General features: G+C 38.7%; 1 protein-coding gene across 4 annotated transcripts in view; it reads right to left on the bottom strand.

The window, feature by feature from the left end:
- Positions 1-16,168, bottom strand: part of LOC149842768 (TRAM, LAG1 and CLN8 (TLC) lipid-sensing domain containing protein) — a 111,973-nt gene that overhangs the window by 50,733 nt on the left and 45,072 nt on the right. For all 4 annotated transcript variants that reach the window (XM_089999416.1, XM_089999417.1, XM_089999415.1 and 1 more), the window contains exons 3-7: positions 4,508-4,596; positions 4,234-4,372; positions 3,147-3,221; positions 2,895-3,016; positions 2,744-2,819 (exon numbers count right to left, since the gene is read on the bottom strand). In XM_089999416.1, coding sequence (XP_089855542.1) covers positions 2,744-2,819; positions 2,895-3,016; positions 3,147-3,221; positions 4,234-4,372; positions 4,508-4,596 — 501 coding nt within the window. The remainder of the gene's footprint in view (positions 1-2,743; positions 2,820-2,894; positions 3,017-3,146; positions 3,222-4,233; positions 4,373-4,507; positions 4,597-16,168) is intronic.

Genomic DNA, 16,168 nt, shown 5'->3' with positions numbered 1-16,168 from the left:
ATAACTTGCAGATGCGATATTTTTGTCATCCGAGGTCTGATTTGCAATCTGTAAACTGCAGTAGCTTCTTATTAATGTCTATTATTTGTTGTAATTTTCTTATATTTTTATGTCTCTATCTGCTATTTTTTCTCTGTCAAAAGGTAGGATCAATTTATCATAACTCGTTATGCTTCATTAAAACCTTAATTCAACTTGTGTAAATCGTATCTTCCTAACCAGAGATCCGATTGACAATCTGTAAAAAGGAAACTCTTTTGTTGTACTTCTGCTATTCATTGCTAAAATTTCACAATTTTTGAATAAAATTTACTATTCTTCTTTGTACCCGAAACCGGAATCACTTGTTTTAATATATTTTATATTCGTTAAATTCAAGCACAGATTGTCGGAGCAATATCTCCCTAACCAGAGATGATTTTTTCGATTTGTAAAAAAGAGAATCTCTCTTTTTCTGTCTATTATTCCTCTGTAAAATTTTATGAATTTCTATGGTGATTTGACCCCTGATTCAGGTCTGACACTATGACAGGTACGTTCCAGCGAGTAAAAGTAGCATATTTTAGGGTTTTGTGCAAAACTTGGATTTAATTAATGTCAAAAATAGATTTTTATGATTCCAGTTTAATTTTAGGGTTATCAGCAGTGCAGGTGTCGATTTTTATAAATTTTGGAATCTGTTTGATGCTTGAATTGATTATATTATAAAAAGGGTGCCCGCAGGATCCTGAAACACTAGAAAAATCATGTTTTTTTGTGTTATTTTTAATTTTCTTCATAAAAATTTATGTTTTTAGAGTTTGTTCACATTTAAAATCATGCTAGGACATTGCATATTCGATTTGGTTTTGATTTGAGTCTTTTTTAAACCCTAAATCCAAATTTTTACCAAAATATTTTCTGAAAACCCTAATTTAAGGCCATAGTCTTGTTTTTAGGGGTATTTTTGTCAATTTCTTCCAAATTCTAAATTTCAAAGTTATTTATTTTTATTATTTCTTCAATTTTACATTACTATTTATTATATTTATATCAAGAAAAACATGAAAAAAGGCTTATATCTAGATAAATCCAATAATTTACAGATATTACTGGATAAATCTAGAAAAGTCAACATATCTTCACTAATAAGTTTTCTAGTTTTGCAAGGACATTCAAGGCCATATTTCTCCTTTTATTTTCTTTATTTAAATTCAATTAGTGAGGTAAATTGTAACTAAATTTGGAATAAGAATTTCAATTCCTACTTAAAATTAGGGTTTGTATTGCATATAGTTTAAACTTTGATATATAACTGTCATGTTTGTCATTCATGCACATATTTCAATTCCACCATGGTCTACACAAATGGCACGTGCACTAGCTTCTAGGGAGTTGGTAAACTCGATTGAGTTTGTATTTATGGCCATAGTCAGAATACGAACAAAATCCAGATTTACCATCTTCTTTTAAGCCACAATCAACCTACACTCTTAGGCTATAATCAAAATCATTGCATATTTCAAACTTTTTCTAAATATTTTCTCCTTTTAGAATCAAATGAGATGTATTTAATACGTATTCGTAGTCATAGTCAAGGATATATAAAGAATGCATTTCATCTAAGTTCTACAAGGCACAAAAATTGTTTTAGCAATGATTTCTCAAAATTTCTTCAGAAAATATCTTTGAAAATTTGCATTCATGCATCATCTAGGTTCAGATTACATCATGAACATACTTCAGAGGGCCACACGCCCATCCTTTTGACGCATTTTTCAAATTTTATCTCATAAAATCGATTTTCTCAAATTTGCCCTGATGTTCCTCAAAATCGATTTTCTCAAAAAACTTTAGTTTTTCAAGGATTTCACATGTATTTTTCAATCGCAATTCATAATTTTCCAAGTTATATTCTCAATTTCATAGTTCAAATTCAGATAAATCAACTTTCTCTAAGTCATTTTGAGTTTTCTAAGAAATCAATTTTCACAATGCATCAAGATTTCTTCATAAATCAATCTTCTTTTTCTTCAAAAATATTCTCTCGACAAGGCTCATGATTTTCATAGTGTTATCTTTTCCAAGGATTTCCTAAGTATTTCAAATCTTTAAGGCAAACATCATGTTTTCAAACCTGCATTTTCAGAAATTCATAGCACATGTCTGATTCTTTGTGCATTTAGGAAATAGAACATCGATTTAGACAAGTTGAGCAAAGCAAAGCACTGGATTGATCATTGGTTCAATTACCCCTGGTAAAGGTGTCAGAAACGGTTGAACATCTTACCGACAGGCGAGTCCCATTCTACGGAATTATCCCGCATTTTAAAACGGAGGTGAGTTATTTTCAAAAACTTTTTCAAAAGTCAGTTTGACTTGCAAAAGTAAAATTTTGCAATGATAACACCGACCCGAGATTTTGTTGGGTTGAACCTTCTTCCAAAAACTAAGGCCAGGCCCGACCTGTTCGGGCCACCAGCATACCGTCCAGCCCGTTGTCATTCTCTCTTGTTTCATTCAACTTCATTGACCTTGCATTAGCACAACAAGATTCCGACTTTTCTAAAACTTAATTAGAAAATCAAACAAATGTTGTAAAACATAAGCTTGTGAGTGCATGTATATGCGCACACATGCATAAGTGCCATCCTGTTTGTGTACATAGATGTATGTGCATCAGTGTGTGTGTGTGTGTGTGTGTGTGTGTGAACATACAGATAAATACAAAAAGAAAGAAAGTTTGGAGTTCCTATTATCATACCAGCCATCCAACAAATAATGCAATACCATTGTAGACATAGAGCTTAGATTTCTTCTCTCCAATAACATCCAAGTACCTGCAAAAGGATAATATCTTACCGAAAAAAAGGATGCATAATATCTTAAACATTTGAGATAACACAAATGATTACCATCTTAAATTAACAAAAGGAGTTGTGATCTCGGAGAATAAAACCATCAAGATGTAAATATGCGCTTGACCACTCACAAGTGAGAGAATGATTGAAAACAATGAGAGGCCATGATGAAGGATCTAAAACAAATAATTAAAAGAAGACAAAATTCACTTAGTTAAGCTTCCTGAACAAAAGAAGACAAAGTTGCACTTAGTTAAGCTTCATGAAAAGTCATAGCATTTAAAGGTTGATGGATATAGCACTCACATACTCTTTACCACCTAAAGCTGGATAATGCCACAAGATCATTGCAAGATCAGAAAGAAAATAACCAATTGAAATCTGCAAGAGAGATGGAACCAACCATTAACTACAGAAAAAGACATTAAAAGCAAGCATGAGACATTCTGACCACAGATGAGATGCTTATCAAATCTTCAACAATTATCGAAAGAAACACAGCTGTTTTGAGAATTTTGAAAGTCTCCCAATAAATGTTTACTTATACATGCATATTATATTTGTGAAGAAAATATTGTTCTGGAAATTTAGTGTAAAAACACTACACATAAACCATTGAGTCTTGGAACGTGGACTGGGTTGGATCATGGATCGTAACATAAAAGACAGATCTTAATGGGAGAGGTGTTCCACTATATCACACTTGCAATATATATCATTTTATTATGTTTTTTAGTCCCATACGGTTAACTAGTGAGGGGCATCTATTTCATTTTCCACACATCCTCTAATGTACAAGTACTTCATAATGGAATGCACAACCCCAAGGCCATTGAGGGCTTTGGACTTGCTGCAACACTTTCTCTTCTCCTGCCTCCCTCTCATCTTTATATCTCTTTAATGTTGACATGGTATTAGAGAAATCATCTCCAATGAGGTAAGGCGATGATCCAGTATTAGCTCTATCAAGGACAACCTCAAATTATTAGAAGACACTTCTGTCCATTGTTGTCCTTCTCCATCATTTCCTCCTTTAAAATCAGTGAGAATGCTTTTTAAAAAACTAAGTGATAGTTGGTCCATTTATAAAGATTTGAATTTTACATTAATAATTTGATCTAACTTTGCAGTATATGAGAAGAGTGAGGACGTTATAGTCAACCACCTTCAATCAAACGAGACAGAAAGGGAACTCAATATTTAAAAGGTAGGACAGACAATAATGAACACGACAAGGTTTTGAATTAAATATAACAAGTCCAACAACAATGAGTCTTCAGAACCGCTATACAAAGAAAATTGCCACATAAAATTGCACGAAAAGGCAACCTTGTGTGCAAAAAAGCTACAAGAAGAAACACTCATAAATGCATAATTAAAAGCTGTATCTCACCCCAAAAATGGTGTCAGAATAAATAGATCTTCGATCTACAATATAACCATACTCCATATCATCATTAAAAAGATCTGAGAATAGAAAAATGTACAAAGCAGCAACGGCAACAACAATTGCATGAGCAGTAGAGAAGCCCCTGCCAGGCAAAACAAGTGGTTTAAGTACTATTACTATAGTAGAACCCAGTTAAACTTGAACCAGCAAATACGAGGAGAAAATTAATTGACAGAAGCAAGAAAAAGAATACCATGCTCATGACGTGAAATATTACCTATTATTCCACTCCACCTTTTGAGCATGGTGCAGCTTGTTATAGCCCTTGAAGCACCTAGAACTGATTGTACCAGTCACATGATAGACCTTCAAACCAAACAAGAATTCAATCACACATTAGCAATGCCTTGGTAAAGCATAAAAAGAAAATATAGACCACAAGGTAACACTGATTTAAAGAGAAAAGAGAGCAGCACCGATTTAAAGAGAAAAAGCATTTTTTTCAAACATAAAGCGCTAAGGTTCATTTTAGAAATCACATAAAGAGCCAAAAATCAGAAACACAAGATTATTGGTATTGATTACTGGAAATCAGAATAATCAGGATGCAGGTCAACCACGTCTTCTGTTCATCTCTCCAGCTTAAAACACTTCCAAAATGAACAAGCAAACCACCTTCCTGCTGACAAAGAGAAAAGGGGAAATGCACTGCACAAAATGTGGCAACTATGTATGTACATCATAACTGTGGGGTTTAATCAACAAAAGAGTAATAAGTACCCCACAATAGGGAAAGAGCAGAATGACACTTACGGGCAAGAGCACACACAAATGCACTTAGAGAACACTCACAATATTAAAAAATATAATTTTATTAATCATAAAATGCATTAAGAAGAATGCATAAAAGAGAGAATGGGGAGATCCCATTATATATACAAAAGAGGCCAAAGGACTAGCCATTACACTAGTCTAATGGCTAGTCCATCCTAGCTATTTCAAAAATAAAAAATAAAAGAAACCAAAATAAAAAATACATTTTAAGTCCTAAATACAATATATTATAACTCATATACATATATATATATATAGAGAGAGAGAGAGAGAGAAAATACGATATTTAACACTCCCACTCAAACTACTGAAAGTTTGCCAAGGAGAAAATGAAATTTAGGAGAGGGTATTAAAATACTGTGTATATATTTATACCTGACTGATATATGTATTTTTATACAATATATGTATATCAGGGGTATTTTGGTTATTTCACATTATGTATTTGAATACAGTCCATTAGGGAAAGTCTTTTTGTTTATTTATTTGTTTTTTATTATAAAGTCAAAATGACTGTTGGGGTGACAGTCCAATGACTGTTGGACTACCTCCCTTAAAGGTACGTGAGGCTCTATCCTCTCTATGTAATGTTATGCTTTTCTAAAGCATTTGAAGTGTGTTAATACAATACCTTTTATATATTGTGCTCTTGTGAGCTTTGTGCCTTTGTGTTCTTGTGGATTTTATATTTTTGTATATCTCTTTTATGAGATTGTCATTGGTCCATTAGAGACCATATTATATTTGTGCACTTGTGTTGGCATTGTAATTGTGCACTCTTGTTTTATTACATGGTATCAGAGCTAGGCTCTTGGAGCAATGAAAGCTATCTTGGGATTGCTCTCCTTGTGGTGGTGCTCTTCAACCTTTAGTCCCCATCCACTCCTTCTACACAAAAATTCTTCATTATGGGAGAAAGAGATTTTGCCTCCATCATCTCCTACAAGCTCAACGAAAACAATTATTTAATGTGGGTGACCGCTATAAAGAATCACATCAAATGTACAAAGCTTTGGAGTTTTGTTAGTGGAACCACTAATGAACCTCAACTCAAATTGACAAGAAGAGAAGGAGATCAAGTCAAAGCTTTATCTGAAGAAGAAAAAGAAAAAGTTTTATAAGAATATCAGAACAAGTTGAAAGATTGGGAAGCTAGCAATACTCAAATTCTCTCATGGTTCATAAATACCATGGAGTTCAAAATCGCCACCAACATTATCAAATTTAAAATGGCACGTGATGCATAGATTTTTCTAAAGAGCACCTTCATCCAAAAAGATTATATTATCTTCAAGACAAGGTACGTAATACAAAACAAGGAGATAAAAGTGTAAGACACTTACGGTATTTTATCTCCTATTTGGGATGAACTGGCCATGTTAGAACCAAAATGGGAAGGTTCGGCTATTGAAACGAGGAAATTACAAGTTGAAAGAGAAAACATTTTCTCTTTTCTTTATGGTCTCCGACCGGAATTTGATCAAGTTAGGTTCTCCTTGCTTCATAGGCCTTTGACTCCTTCTATAAGTGAAGCTTTTGCTCAAATTTGCCAAGAAGAAATAAGACTTTGAATGCACAAGTCTAATGATGAGATTCTTGTCGTATCAAGACTCGAAAATTTTGTAAAAACTTATAAACCACCTCACTTTGAAAGAAAATTCAATGGAGAAGGACATAACGGAAGAGGATACAGAGGTAAAATCATTTGTCATCATTGTAAAAAATTGGGGCATATAAGACCAGATTGTCCCAAGTTCAAGAAAGTGACCGTCATAAGTGAAGAACTTCAAGAATCAAAGAAAGGGGGACAACTCCAATGATTTAACAATTGCCCAAATAGCAGAGGCCGTCTCACAAATTCTTAAAGGCACTTCTTCTACATCTGGCACTGCCATCCTCTTCTTCTCCCCTGGGTAAGTCTTCTTAGATTTTGGATTCGAGAGTCTCTTTTCACGTGACTCATAATGAGTCTATTATCCAATTGCACTAATTCATATTTTTCATGTGTATCAACCGTCGATGGTACTTCTTTAAAAGTTAAAAGTGTAAGAAAGCTCAACAATATCTCAAAAAACCTTTTTATTTCAAATGTGAGGGTTATTCTAAAATTAGACTTAAACATTTTTTAGGTGTCTCAAATTTTCGATTATCAGTGTAAAATACTCTTCTCATCTAAGGCTTGTTGGGTGTAAGATCTCCAGTTAAGAAAGCTGATTAGGCAAGGCCAAGAGAAGATCTTTATTATATAGATTCCTTATGTTTACCCAAAAACCCTTTTTGTAATCATGTCAAAGACATTAATTTAAATCTTTGACATAAAAGATTAGTATATCCAAATTATCTCATTTTTCATTTTTGAAAAATTTTGTAAAGATAAAAGATTTTGTATGTGAAGATTGTATACTTGAAAAAATGCAAATGATGCCTTTTGGATCAAGAACTTTCTTGACTAAAGAAATTTTTGAATTAGTGCATTCGGATGTATGGGGTCTCACTCCCATTATGTCAAAAGGTGATTATTAATATTATGTTACATTCATATATGATTTTAGTAGACATACTTGGATATACTTTCTTAAACTCAAATTCGAAGTTTTTTTGTGTTTTAAAAATTTTCATAATCTAGTTAAAAATCAATTTAAAACAAATATTAAAGTATTCCGCTCAGACTCAGGGGGGAGTTTCTTTTAAATGAATTTCAATTATATTTAAAAACTCATGGTATTTTACACCAAAGATCATAATCAATCAAACAAATATTAAAGAGCTAGTGTTAGAAGATCTGAACGAATACATAGGTCTCCAAATAGGTTTGTCTCTTATGAATCCTTTTCTCCAAATTATAGGGCTTGCCTTCTAGCAATTCATTCATATCATGAACTATCTGACTACAATGAAGCTAAAAACATAAAAGAAATGGTATAAGCTATGAAAATAGAATTAGATGCATTACACAAAGCCCGTACTTGGGCAGTTCAACATCTTCCCAAGAGAAAGAAGACAATAGGATGTAGATGAAAAGAAGTCGTCATTTTGTATTTGTTGGACCCGACACGCTTTATATATTGGATCGGGTCCAGATCCAATCAATGTATAATGTAAATTAGCATGTTATTAAGGGGTACTTTTGTACCCTAGTGTTTTTGTTCTCAAATTATTAATACAATGAGAGGCGCAGCCACAGGCCTGATGCACTTTCTCTGGAATCTCTCTCTCTCCCTCTTTCTCTCTCTCTCTCCCTGCGATTGATCTGTGCAGAGATCAAGGGCTCTCTTCTTACATGGTATCAAAGCAGCATACAATCTGGGGATGAAGAACTGCCTCTTTTTATTCCCATCAACGTGAAAGTCGATCACGGTGACAGATTAACCAAGTCTGGGTGTGAGAAGCTCGTTCACGGTGACAGATTCTTTGCTAAGACTCTTCTTTGCTGTTTAGTGGTCTTTGTTGTTTCGTGGGTTACTCTCTGCTGTTTCGTTTTTTTTTTTTCTGTTTCATCGTGGGTCACAGTGACAGATTCTTTGCGGAGACACTCTGTTGTTTCGTATTTTCTGTTTCATCGTGAGTCACGGTGACAGATTCTTTGTTGTTTCATCGTGGGTTATTCTTTGTTGTTTCATCGTGGGTTTTAAATCTGTTTTCTGCTGATTCAATACACTTCTCTCTGCTGATTACACTTCTTCTTTGTTGTTTTATCGTGGGTTTTGAATCCCTTTTCTGCTGATTCAATAGATTGTTCTCTGTTGTTTCGAAGGTTCTGAATCCTTCATTTTGCCGATTTAATACATTAGACTGTGCTTTTTTTTTTGTCTTTCTGTCTGTTGTGCACTACCACGTGAAGTTGATTCAACACGTGAACTGGTTCTTTTTGTTGTCCTGTTAGCCGAGTCCAGTCACGTACCCATTTATAAAGAGTCAAGACCTCTCTGGTCATCTGGATGGATCGGTTCCTTCGCCTCTAGAATTCATTTCACAGGAAAAAATGGATGATAAAGGAGAACAGCCTATTGTGCTTCGCAAGAATCCAGAATATGTTGTATGGATGAAGAGGGATCAATCACTAGTGGCATACATCACTTCAACCCTCTCACAAAAGGTCCTTGTTGCCATTCCTGATGATTGTTCTGCCAAGGAGCCGTGGGATAAGCTAGTTCAAACATATTCATAAATTTCTGAGGCAAGAATTATGTTTCTTAAGCGAGAGTTTCAAATGTCGAGGAAAGATTCCATGTCTATTATGGAATACCTAAACAAAATGAAAGGCATCACAGACCAGCTGGCTATTGTTGGGTGTCTTGTCAGTGAAAAAGATAAGGTGCAACAAACCTTGAGCGGATTGGGGCCAGAATATCATGTTATGACGACAACCTTGCTATGTTTACCAGAACTTCCAAAGTTTGAAGACCTTCGTGCGAAATTATTGCAATATGAAATGACTCTAAAAGGATCTTCTGAAGATTCTCATGGACATTCAAGAACTCAAGATGTTCTAGCTACAGGAATGAGTTATGGTCAAGGACGAGGAAGTTCTTTTCGAGGAAAAGGAGGTCAAGGGAGAAATACCTATGGTGGTCGTGGTATACTTCCAACACCTAATATACAAGGACAGAGACCCATCCCCACCTGTTTTCTATGCAACAAGAAAGGGCACATTAAAGCGAATTGTTGGTTTAACCCTCAAAACAAAGGAAAAGCTCCACAAGCAGAGGCTCGGAAGGATGGAGAAGTAAAAGACTTGCTGTTGGCAGCCTTGGCAGGATTGAATATGAAACAAAATGACAAAGGCATTTGGTATGTTGACTCTAGAGCAGCTACTCATGTCACGGGTGATGCAGGTAAACTCTTGTCTCTTACACCTTATGTTGGTAAAAATAGCATAGTCACGGGAAATGGATCTCATCACTCAATCTCACATACTGGAAATGTTATTATACCCATGTCAAAGTTCTCTCTTAAACTTTCAAGTGTCATTCATGCACCTAATATTCAAAAGAACATTGTTTCTGTCTCAAAACTCGTTGATAATGTTAATGCTTCAGTTGAATTTACTCCCTCTTCTGTTTATGTCAAGGATCTTCGCACGAGGAAGACATTCGCTGAAGGAAAACGATGGGGCAACATGTACATCTTTCAAGAAGATCCTTCCTCCATTCATTCTGATCATTCACCCTTAAAGCCTCACCAACGACAATTTTTTTATTCTGATTTTATATTCACTATTTCTGAATGTAATAAGCCAAAACTTTGGCATAGTCGTCTTGGCCATTGTGGTCGCCATTTTATTGAAAAACTTGTCTTGAATAATCTCATTCCTAAGTCCAGTCTGAGTTCAGAGGTCGTTGATACAAAGTGTTCTAGTTGTCATTTATGTAAGAGTCATATTTTATCATTCGCTTCCATTAATAAAAGAGCTTCAAGGCCATTTGAGGTCATTTGATCGGATGTCTGGGGTCCTGCCCCAATTACTTCTCTTTCTAGCAGCAAATACTATCTTATTTTCCTTGATAGTTACTCGCGCTATACCTGGATATTTTTTATGAAGCATAAATCAGAAGTCTTTGGATTGTTCCAGAGATTTCATTCCTTTGTTCAAAATCATTTCTCTACCAACATTCTCAATTTCCAGTGTGATGGAGGAGGTGAATTCTCCTGGAGTGATTTTGTTAGTTTCCTTCAACATAATGGGATAAAGAGAAGAGTGTCTTGCCCGCATACACCTCAACAAAATGGGATTGTTGAGAGGAAGCATCGACATATTGTTGAGACTGCAATGAGCATGATGCACGGGAGCAATCTCCCTGTATCATTATGGACTGAGGCTTTTCATTCTACAGTTCATGTGATAAATCGGCTGCCCATGAGTATCTTAGAGAATAAGTCACCATATTTTTCTTTTTTCGGCACACAACCTGATTATCATGAATTACGTGTGTTTGGATCTGTTTGCTATGTTCACATTGACAGCTCACTAAGGAACAAGTTCCAAGATAAAGCCTTAAAATGCAGGTTTATAGGATATGCAGAATACTACAAAAGGTACAGGTGTTATGATCCCTTGAGTAAGCGTGTCAAAATATCAAGGAATGTAGTTTTTGATGAAATGAATTTTGATGATCAGAATGCTAGATCAACTCTTTATGCTAATAACTCAAGTCCCAGCATTGAGGTATACTACCCATGGTTAAGTTCAGAACTCTTTTTCAATGGTAAAATAGATTGTCCAGCAAATTGCAGTCAGAAGGAGACATATGAGACATCAACCAATGAAACTCAAACGGAAGAGACTCTTACACATGACTTGGAGCCAAGAAGGTACAAGGGTGTTGTGTACACCCGGCGAGAGAAAAAGCCCTCATCCATTTCTTGTACAAGTACGGAACCATCTGATCCCGCTTCACAGATGATGGATATCAGACGATCCTCACGGATCCGACATCCGCTTGATAGATGGGTAAGTTATAAAAAAATTTCATTGGATTTTCAGTTGTTCTTGACATCCATAAGTAAAGAGGATGGGCCCCTCATGTTCTATCAAGCTGTGAATTCTAGAAGATAGGTAGAAGCAATGAATGAAGAAATGGAAGCCTTACATGAATGTGGGACATGGGAAATTGTACCTAGACCCCCAAACAGAAATGTTGTTGGGTCAAAATGGGTGTACAAGATAAAGTATAAGCCAGATGGGAGCATCAAAAGGTATAAGGCTAGACTTGTAGCCAAGGGATTCACACAAGAGGAAGGACAAGACTTCGATGAAACTTTTAGACCTGAAGTTAAAATGGGAATCATTCGCATTGTGTTGAGTCTAGCCATTGAGCATGGATGGACATTGAGCCAGCTGGATGTAAAAACTGCATTTCTGCACGGGGATTTAAAAGAGGTGGTCTACATGGAGCAACCCACTGGATATGCAGAACGAGACGCCAAAAAATATGTATGTAAGTTAAAGAGGGCACTCTATGGTTTGAAACAAGCTTCTCGTTCCTGGTTCGACAGCTTTTCTCAAAGATACAAAAGCATGGCTTCTCTCAGTCCCTTCTAGATCACTCATTATTTATTCACAATGAACAAGGTGTCACTACTCTTCTATTGATATATGTAGATGACATCATCATCACAGGGAACTGTAGAAGTCACATTGAGCGGGTGAAGAAGTTGTTAAATCAGAGGTTCAAGATGAAAGATTTGGGAGAGCTGCGATATTTTCTTGAGGTAGAAGTTGATAAAAGAGGTGATTCACTCACCCTTACTCAACATAAATACACGTTGGACATTCTCAGCAGAGCAAATATGACAGATTGTAAGCCGTTAATGTAACGCCCCAAAATTTCGACTTGTGATTTCGAAAACTTTATCGAAAAACCTTTCAAAGATTTAAAGTTTTAACTTTTAAAAATGACAGCGGAAGACAATTAGAAAGGAACACAAGTCAACAATTTTGGATACGTTAGCTGAAAAACCATCATTCACATGTAGAACAACTTAAAGGAATTTAAGAACTAAGGCAATCGATTAAAATCTGCAGTTTATTACAAAATGAGCATTTTATTCCAAAGTTCAATAAATCTAAGAAAACTCCAAAAAATCCCAGAGCCAAGCCGCCAGCAGAAAGAAGATGAATCTTAATCCACGTTGCACCACGCCATCGGCCGCCAGTGAAGTCCTACTCCTCACCTGCCCATGAAATGGGTCAGTTTCATAACAAACCAGTAGGTGCACGAACAGATAGGTAGAATGAAAATAAAACAGGACATTCATGAGATAAGCAGTTATGATATTTAAGCAATTAAAGCAGTTGTAGTCTATTCTAACAAGTGTAATAAGTGCAAAGAGTGGTTAGTTGAAGCAGTGTAAGTCTCAGTCATCTACATCTATTCATGAATATATTCTTTAAGTTCTGATATTAACTGGCCTGTGGGTACGCACAGACGCGAAACGTAGAAACAGCCGAGACCGATCCGGGGGTTTATTATGTCAGGTGTTTTCATTAACCCGGATGGCTGACTGAGTCCGCTCCTAAGGGGACGGTCAGTGACCAAGAGAGTAAATCCCCAAAGGCATTCGTGGCCCATGGATGCATCCAACTTCTGCAGAAGTGCCTAGGAGTTACCACCTAGGATAATTTATGGTAATCCCAATTCCCCTAACTCCGATGACTGGGGAAAACCGAGTCTTTTGCCCGTGGGGTGGTTGTTAACAACCTGTCCATCGAAGTCTTTGTACCATCCATCCTCTCCCTTGATGAACCGTGAAGATCGGATGGGTACGACGGGGGTTTCTTAACCGCCGCCCCATCCTACATGCTCTGGTCCATTAGACCCACTCAAGCATCTTGCCTGTGAAGGCGAATGGTCACCCTTTATGTGATCTCAGCATTGTGCTAATTGCACTCATCGAGGTTGCTACAACCTCATCATCCCACCATCGTAACCCACATGGGACGTACTTGTCCAAAAGTACAATCGTACCTTCCTAGAGGTACAACTACGATGAGAGGGCAACATAATGTTTTATGATTCTTTTGGTTCCTACATGACATGTTTTGCTTTTCTGAGCAATTGGCCTGTGGAGGCCGATATTACCACATCAAAATCAGTAAAGTATAGATTTCACACTTCAATACCCTCCATGATCTTACATAAAATTCATACCGTACCTGCCTTAAGGTTCGGTTATAATAACAATTGCAGTGGTTTTGAGTCTCTTCACAAAGTCTATCTTAAGTATGCAGTTTCAAAGGAATAAGCATGCATAATAGACAATTATGAGTGAAGTAATCGTACACGTAAACAGGCATGCCAAGTAAACTGCTTGATTCTTTCTAGAATGAGTCTACCCAAAGAATTTACATTATGCAATTTCAAAAGAATCACAAAGAGTAAAACATTGATCAACCAATACTTCTTCAGATACGCAAATATGCAAAATAATTATTCTATCTCAGAAGTCTTATTTTATTTTGTTCATACACACTATTTGTGCGACTTTCCCCTACCTCGGGATGTCGTGCAGCTGCGTGCGTCTACGCGTGTAGATGATACGAGGCTCGGGCCGCGGAGCCAGAGCGGGGGGTCTGATGCGAGGTCTGCAACAGGGTGAGTATTCAATTATGATAATTTAATTAAATGGTACGACGGGAGCAAGGGTAGGATTAAGTGACCGGGGATACCGGCCCCTTCCAGACAGAACAACAAAAGGCAGGGCCCTTGGCCCTTGCCTGACGAAATAGTGAATGGTAGGGGCCTCGGCCCCTGACTGACAATAATAGCGAATGGCAGGGGCCTCGGCCCCTGCATGACAAAACACGAAGGGCAGGGCCCTTGCCCCAGCCAAACAGGTCACGCATGGCAGAGGTCTCGGCCCCTACCTCAAGAACAAGGAAAGGCAGGGCCTCGGCCCCTGCCTGGTACAAACAGAATGGCAAGGGCCCTGGCCTGACAAAAATGAAGAAATGGCAAGGGCCCCAGCCCCTGCCTGTCGAAAATGAGGAATGGCAGGGGCCCCAGCCCCTGCCTGACGAATCAAGAGACGGCAGGGGCCTCAACCCCTGCCAGTCAAAAATCGCGGAGCCGCAAGGGGGGGGGAGGTGTCCGGCCCCCTGCGTGCCGAGGGTCAAGAGCGGCAGGGGGTATTCCCTGCCCTCTCAGAAGCCAGGGGGCGGCAGAGGGTGAGCCCCTGCCAGCTCAACAAAATAAAGGGCGACAGGGGCATTGCCCCTGCCAGCCGAGACAGGAAGGCGGCAGGGGCACTACCCCTGCGCGCCAGAACACAAGAGGCAGCGGGGCGAGCCCCCGCCTGCCGAAAAAAACAAGAAGCGGCAGGGGCATTGCCCCTGCCTAAAGGTGGTCGAAAGGTGGCAGGGGAACTGACCCCTGCCGAAAGAGAGACCGGGGTGGGGGTGACAGGGAGGGAAACCGACCTCCCGTCAGTTTCCCTGTCACCCACAGAGGTGAGGGAGTGTCGCAGGGGCCATTGGTCCCCTGCCGGCACTTCGGCGCACCCCCAGAGGGAAGAGGGGACGACAGGGGCCTTGCAGGCCACCTATCGGCCCTCCGGTGATTACCGGAGAGGCAGGAGGGCACGGCAGGGGCTGTGCGCCGCCTGCCGGCCTCCCGGCGAGGTGACAGAGAGGGGGGTGAGGAAAAGAAGAGGGAGGAGAAGAGAACGGCGTACCTGGGAGTGGTGGCCGGCGTCGGCGGCGTGCGCAGCAGGGAGGAGACCGGCACGGAGGGGAGGGGCGAGGGCTGCGAGAGGGAGGCGTGACTCCCCTCGCCCTCCAACCTCTCTCATAAAGGCGCAGGGGGCAATCGAAAGAGGAAACCCCTGGTGGGTTTCCCAAACTTGCCCGCACACGAAGGGGAAAGAAAAGGGGGGGGGTTGCGGCGCCGGAATGCTCGAGTTTTTGAAAACCCTAAAATAAAAAAGGGGCCCGGGTCGGGTCGGGGTCCGGACCCGACCCGGCCCGGGTCCAAACAGATTTTTCTTTTTTTTTTTTAATTGGGGTTTTACAGTTAACAACTCCAAGTGTCATCCATTAGAAACTGAGTTCAAAGGAAGGAGATATATATAGAGATCCCACTAAGTATCGCAGCTTAGTTGGTATGTTGCAATACCTAACTTTGACTAGGCCTGATATAGTATACTCGGTTAATCAGGTATCTCAGTTTATGCATGAACCTCGTATGTCACATATGGAGGCAGTCAAACGCATACTTCGTTACCTGAAGGGTACAGTTGGTGATAGGCTGGTATACAAGAAAAGAGAATTAGATCCAGGCGGGAGCCATGAGATCGTCATTTATGTTGATGCTGATTGGGCAGGTGATCCGGATGAACGGCGATTAGTATCTGGTTATTGCAGTTTCATTGGACCAAACCTGGTATCCTGGAGCAGTAGAAAGCAAAAGGCGGTTGCTAGGTCAAGTACTGAGGCTGAATACAGATCGATGGCTACTGCTACGGCTGAGGCTACATGGATAAGACATCTCCTGACTGAAATGGGAGAACCGGTTGCTCAGTCACTGCTACTGTGTGATAATCAAAGTGCCATCAACATGTCCTTCAACCCCATTCACCATAGTCGAGCAAAGCATATTGAAATAGA

This window comes from Nuphar pumila, chromosome 3 (assembly GCF_984573655.1).
Source record: "Nuphar pumila chromosome 3, dmNupPumi1.hap1.1, whole genome shotgun sequence".
NCBI classification, from domain to species: Eukaryota; Viridiplantae; Streptophyta; class Magnoliopsida; order Nymphaeales; family Nymphaeaceae; genus Nuphar; species Nuphar pumila.
Note: the sequence above shows the minus strand (reverse complement) of the source record. Positions and strands in the feature narration are given on the sequence as shown.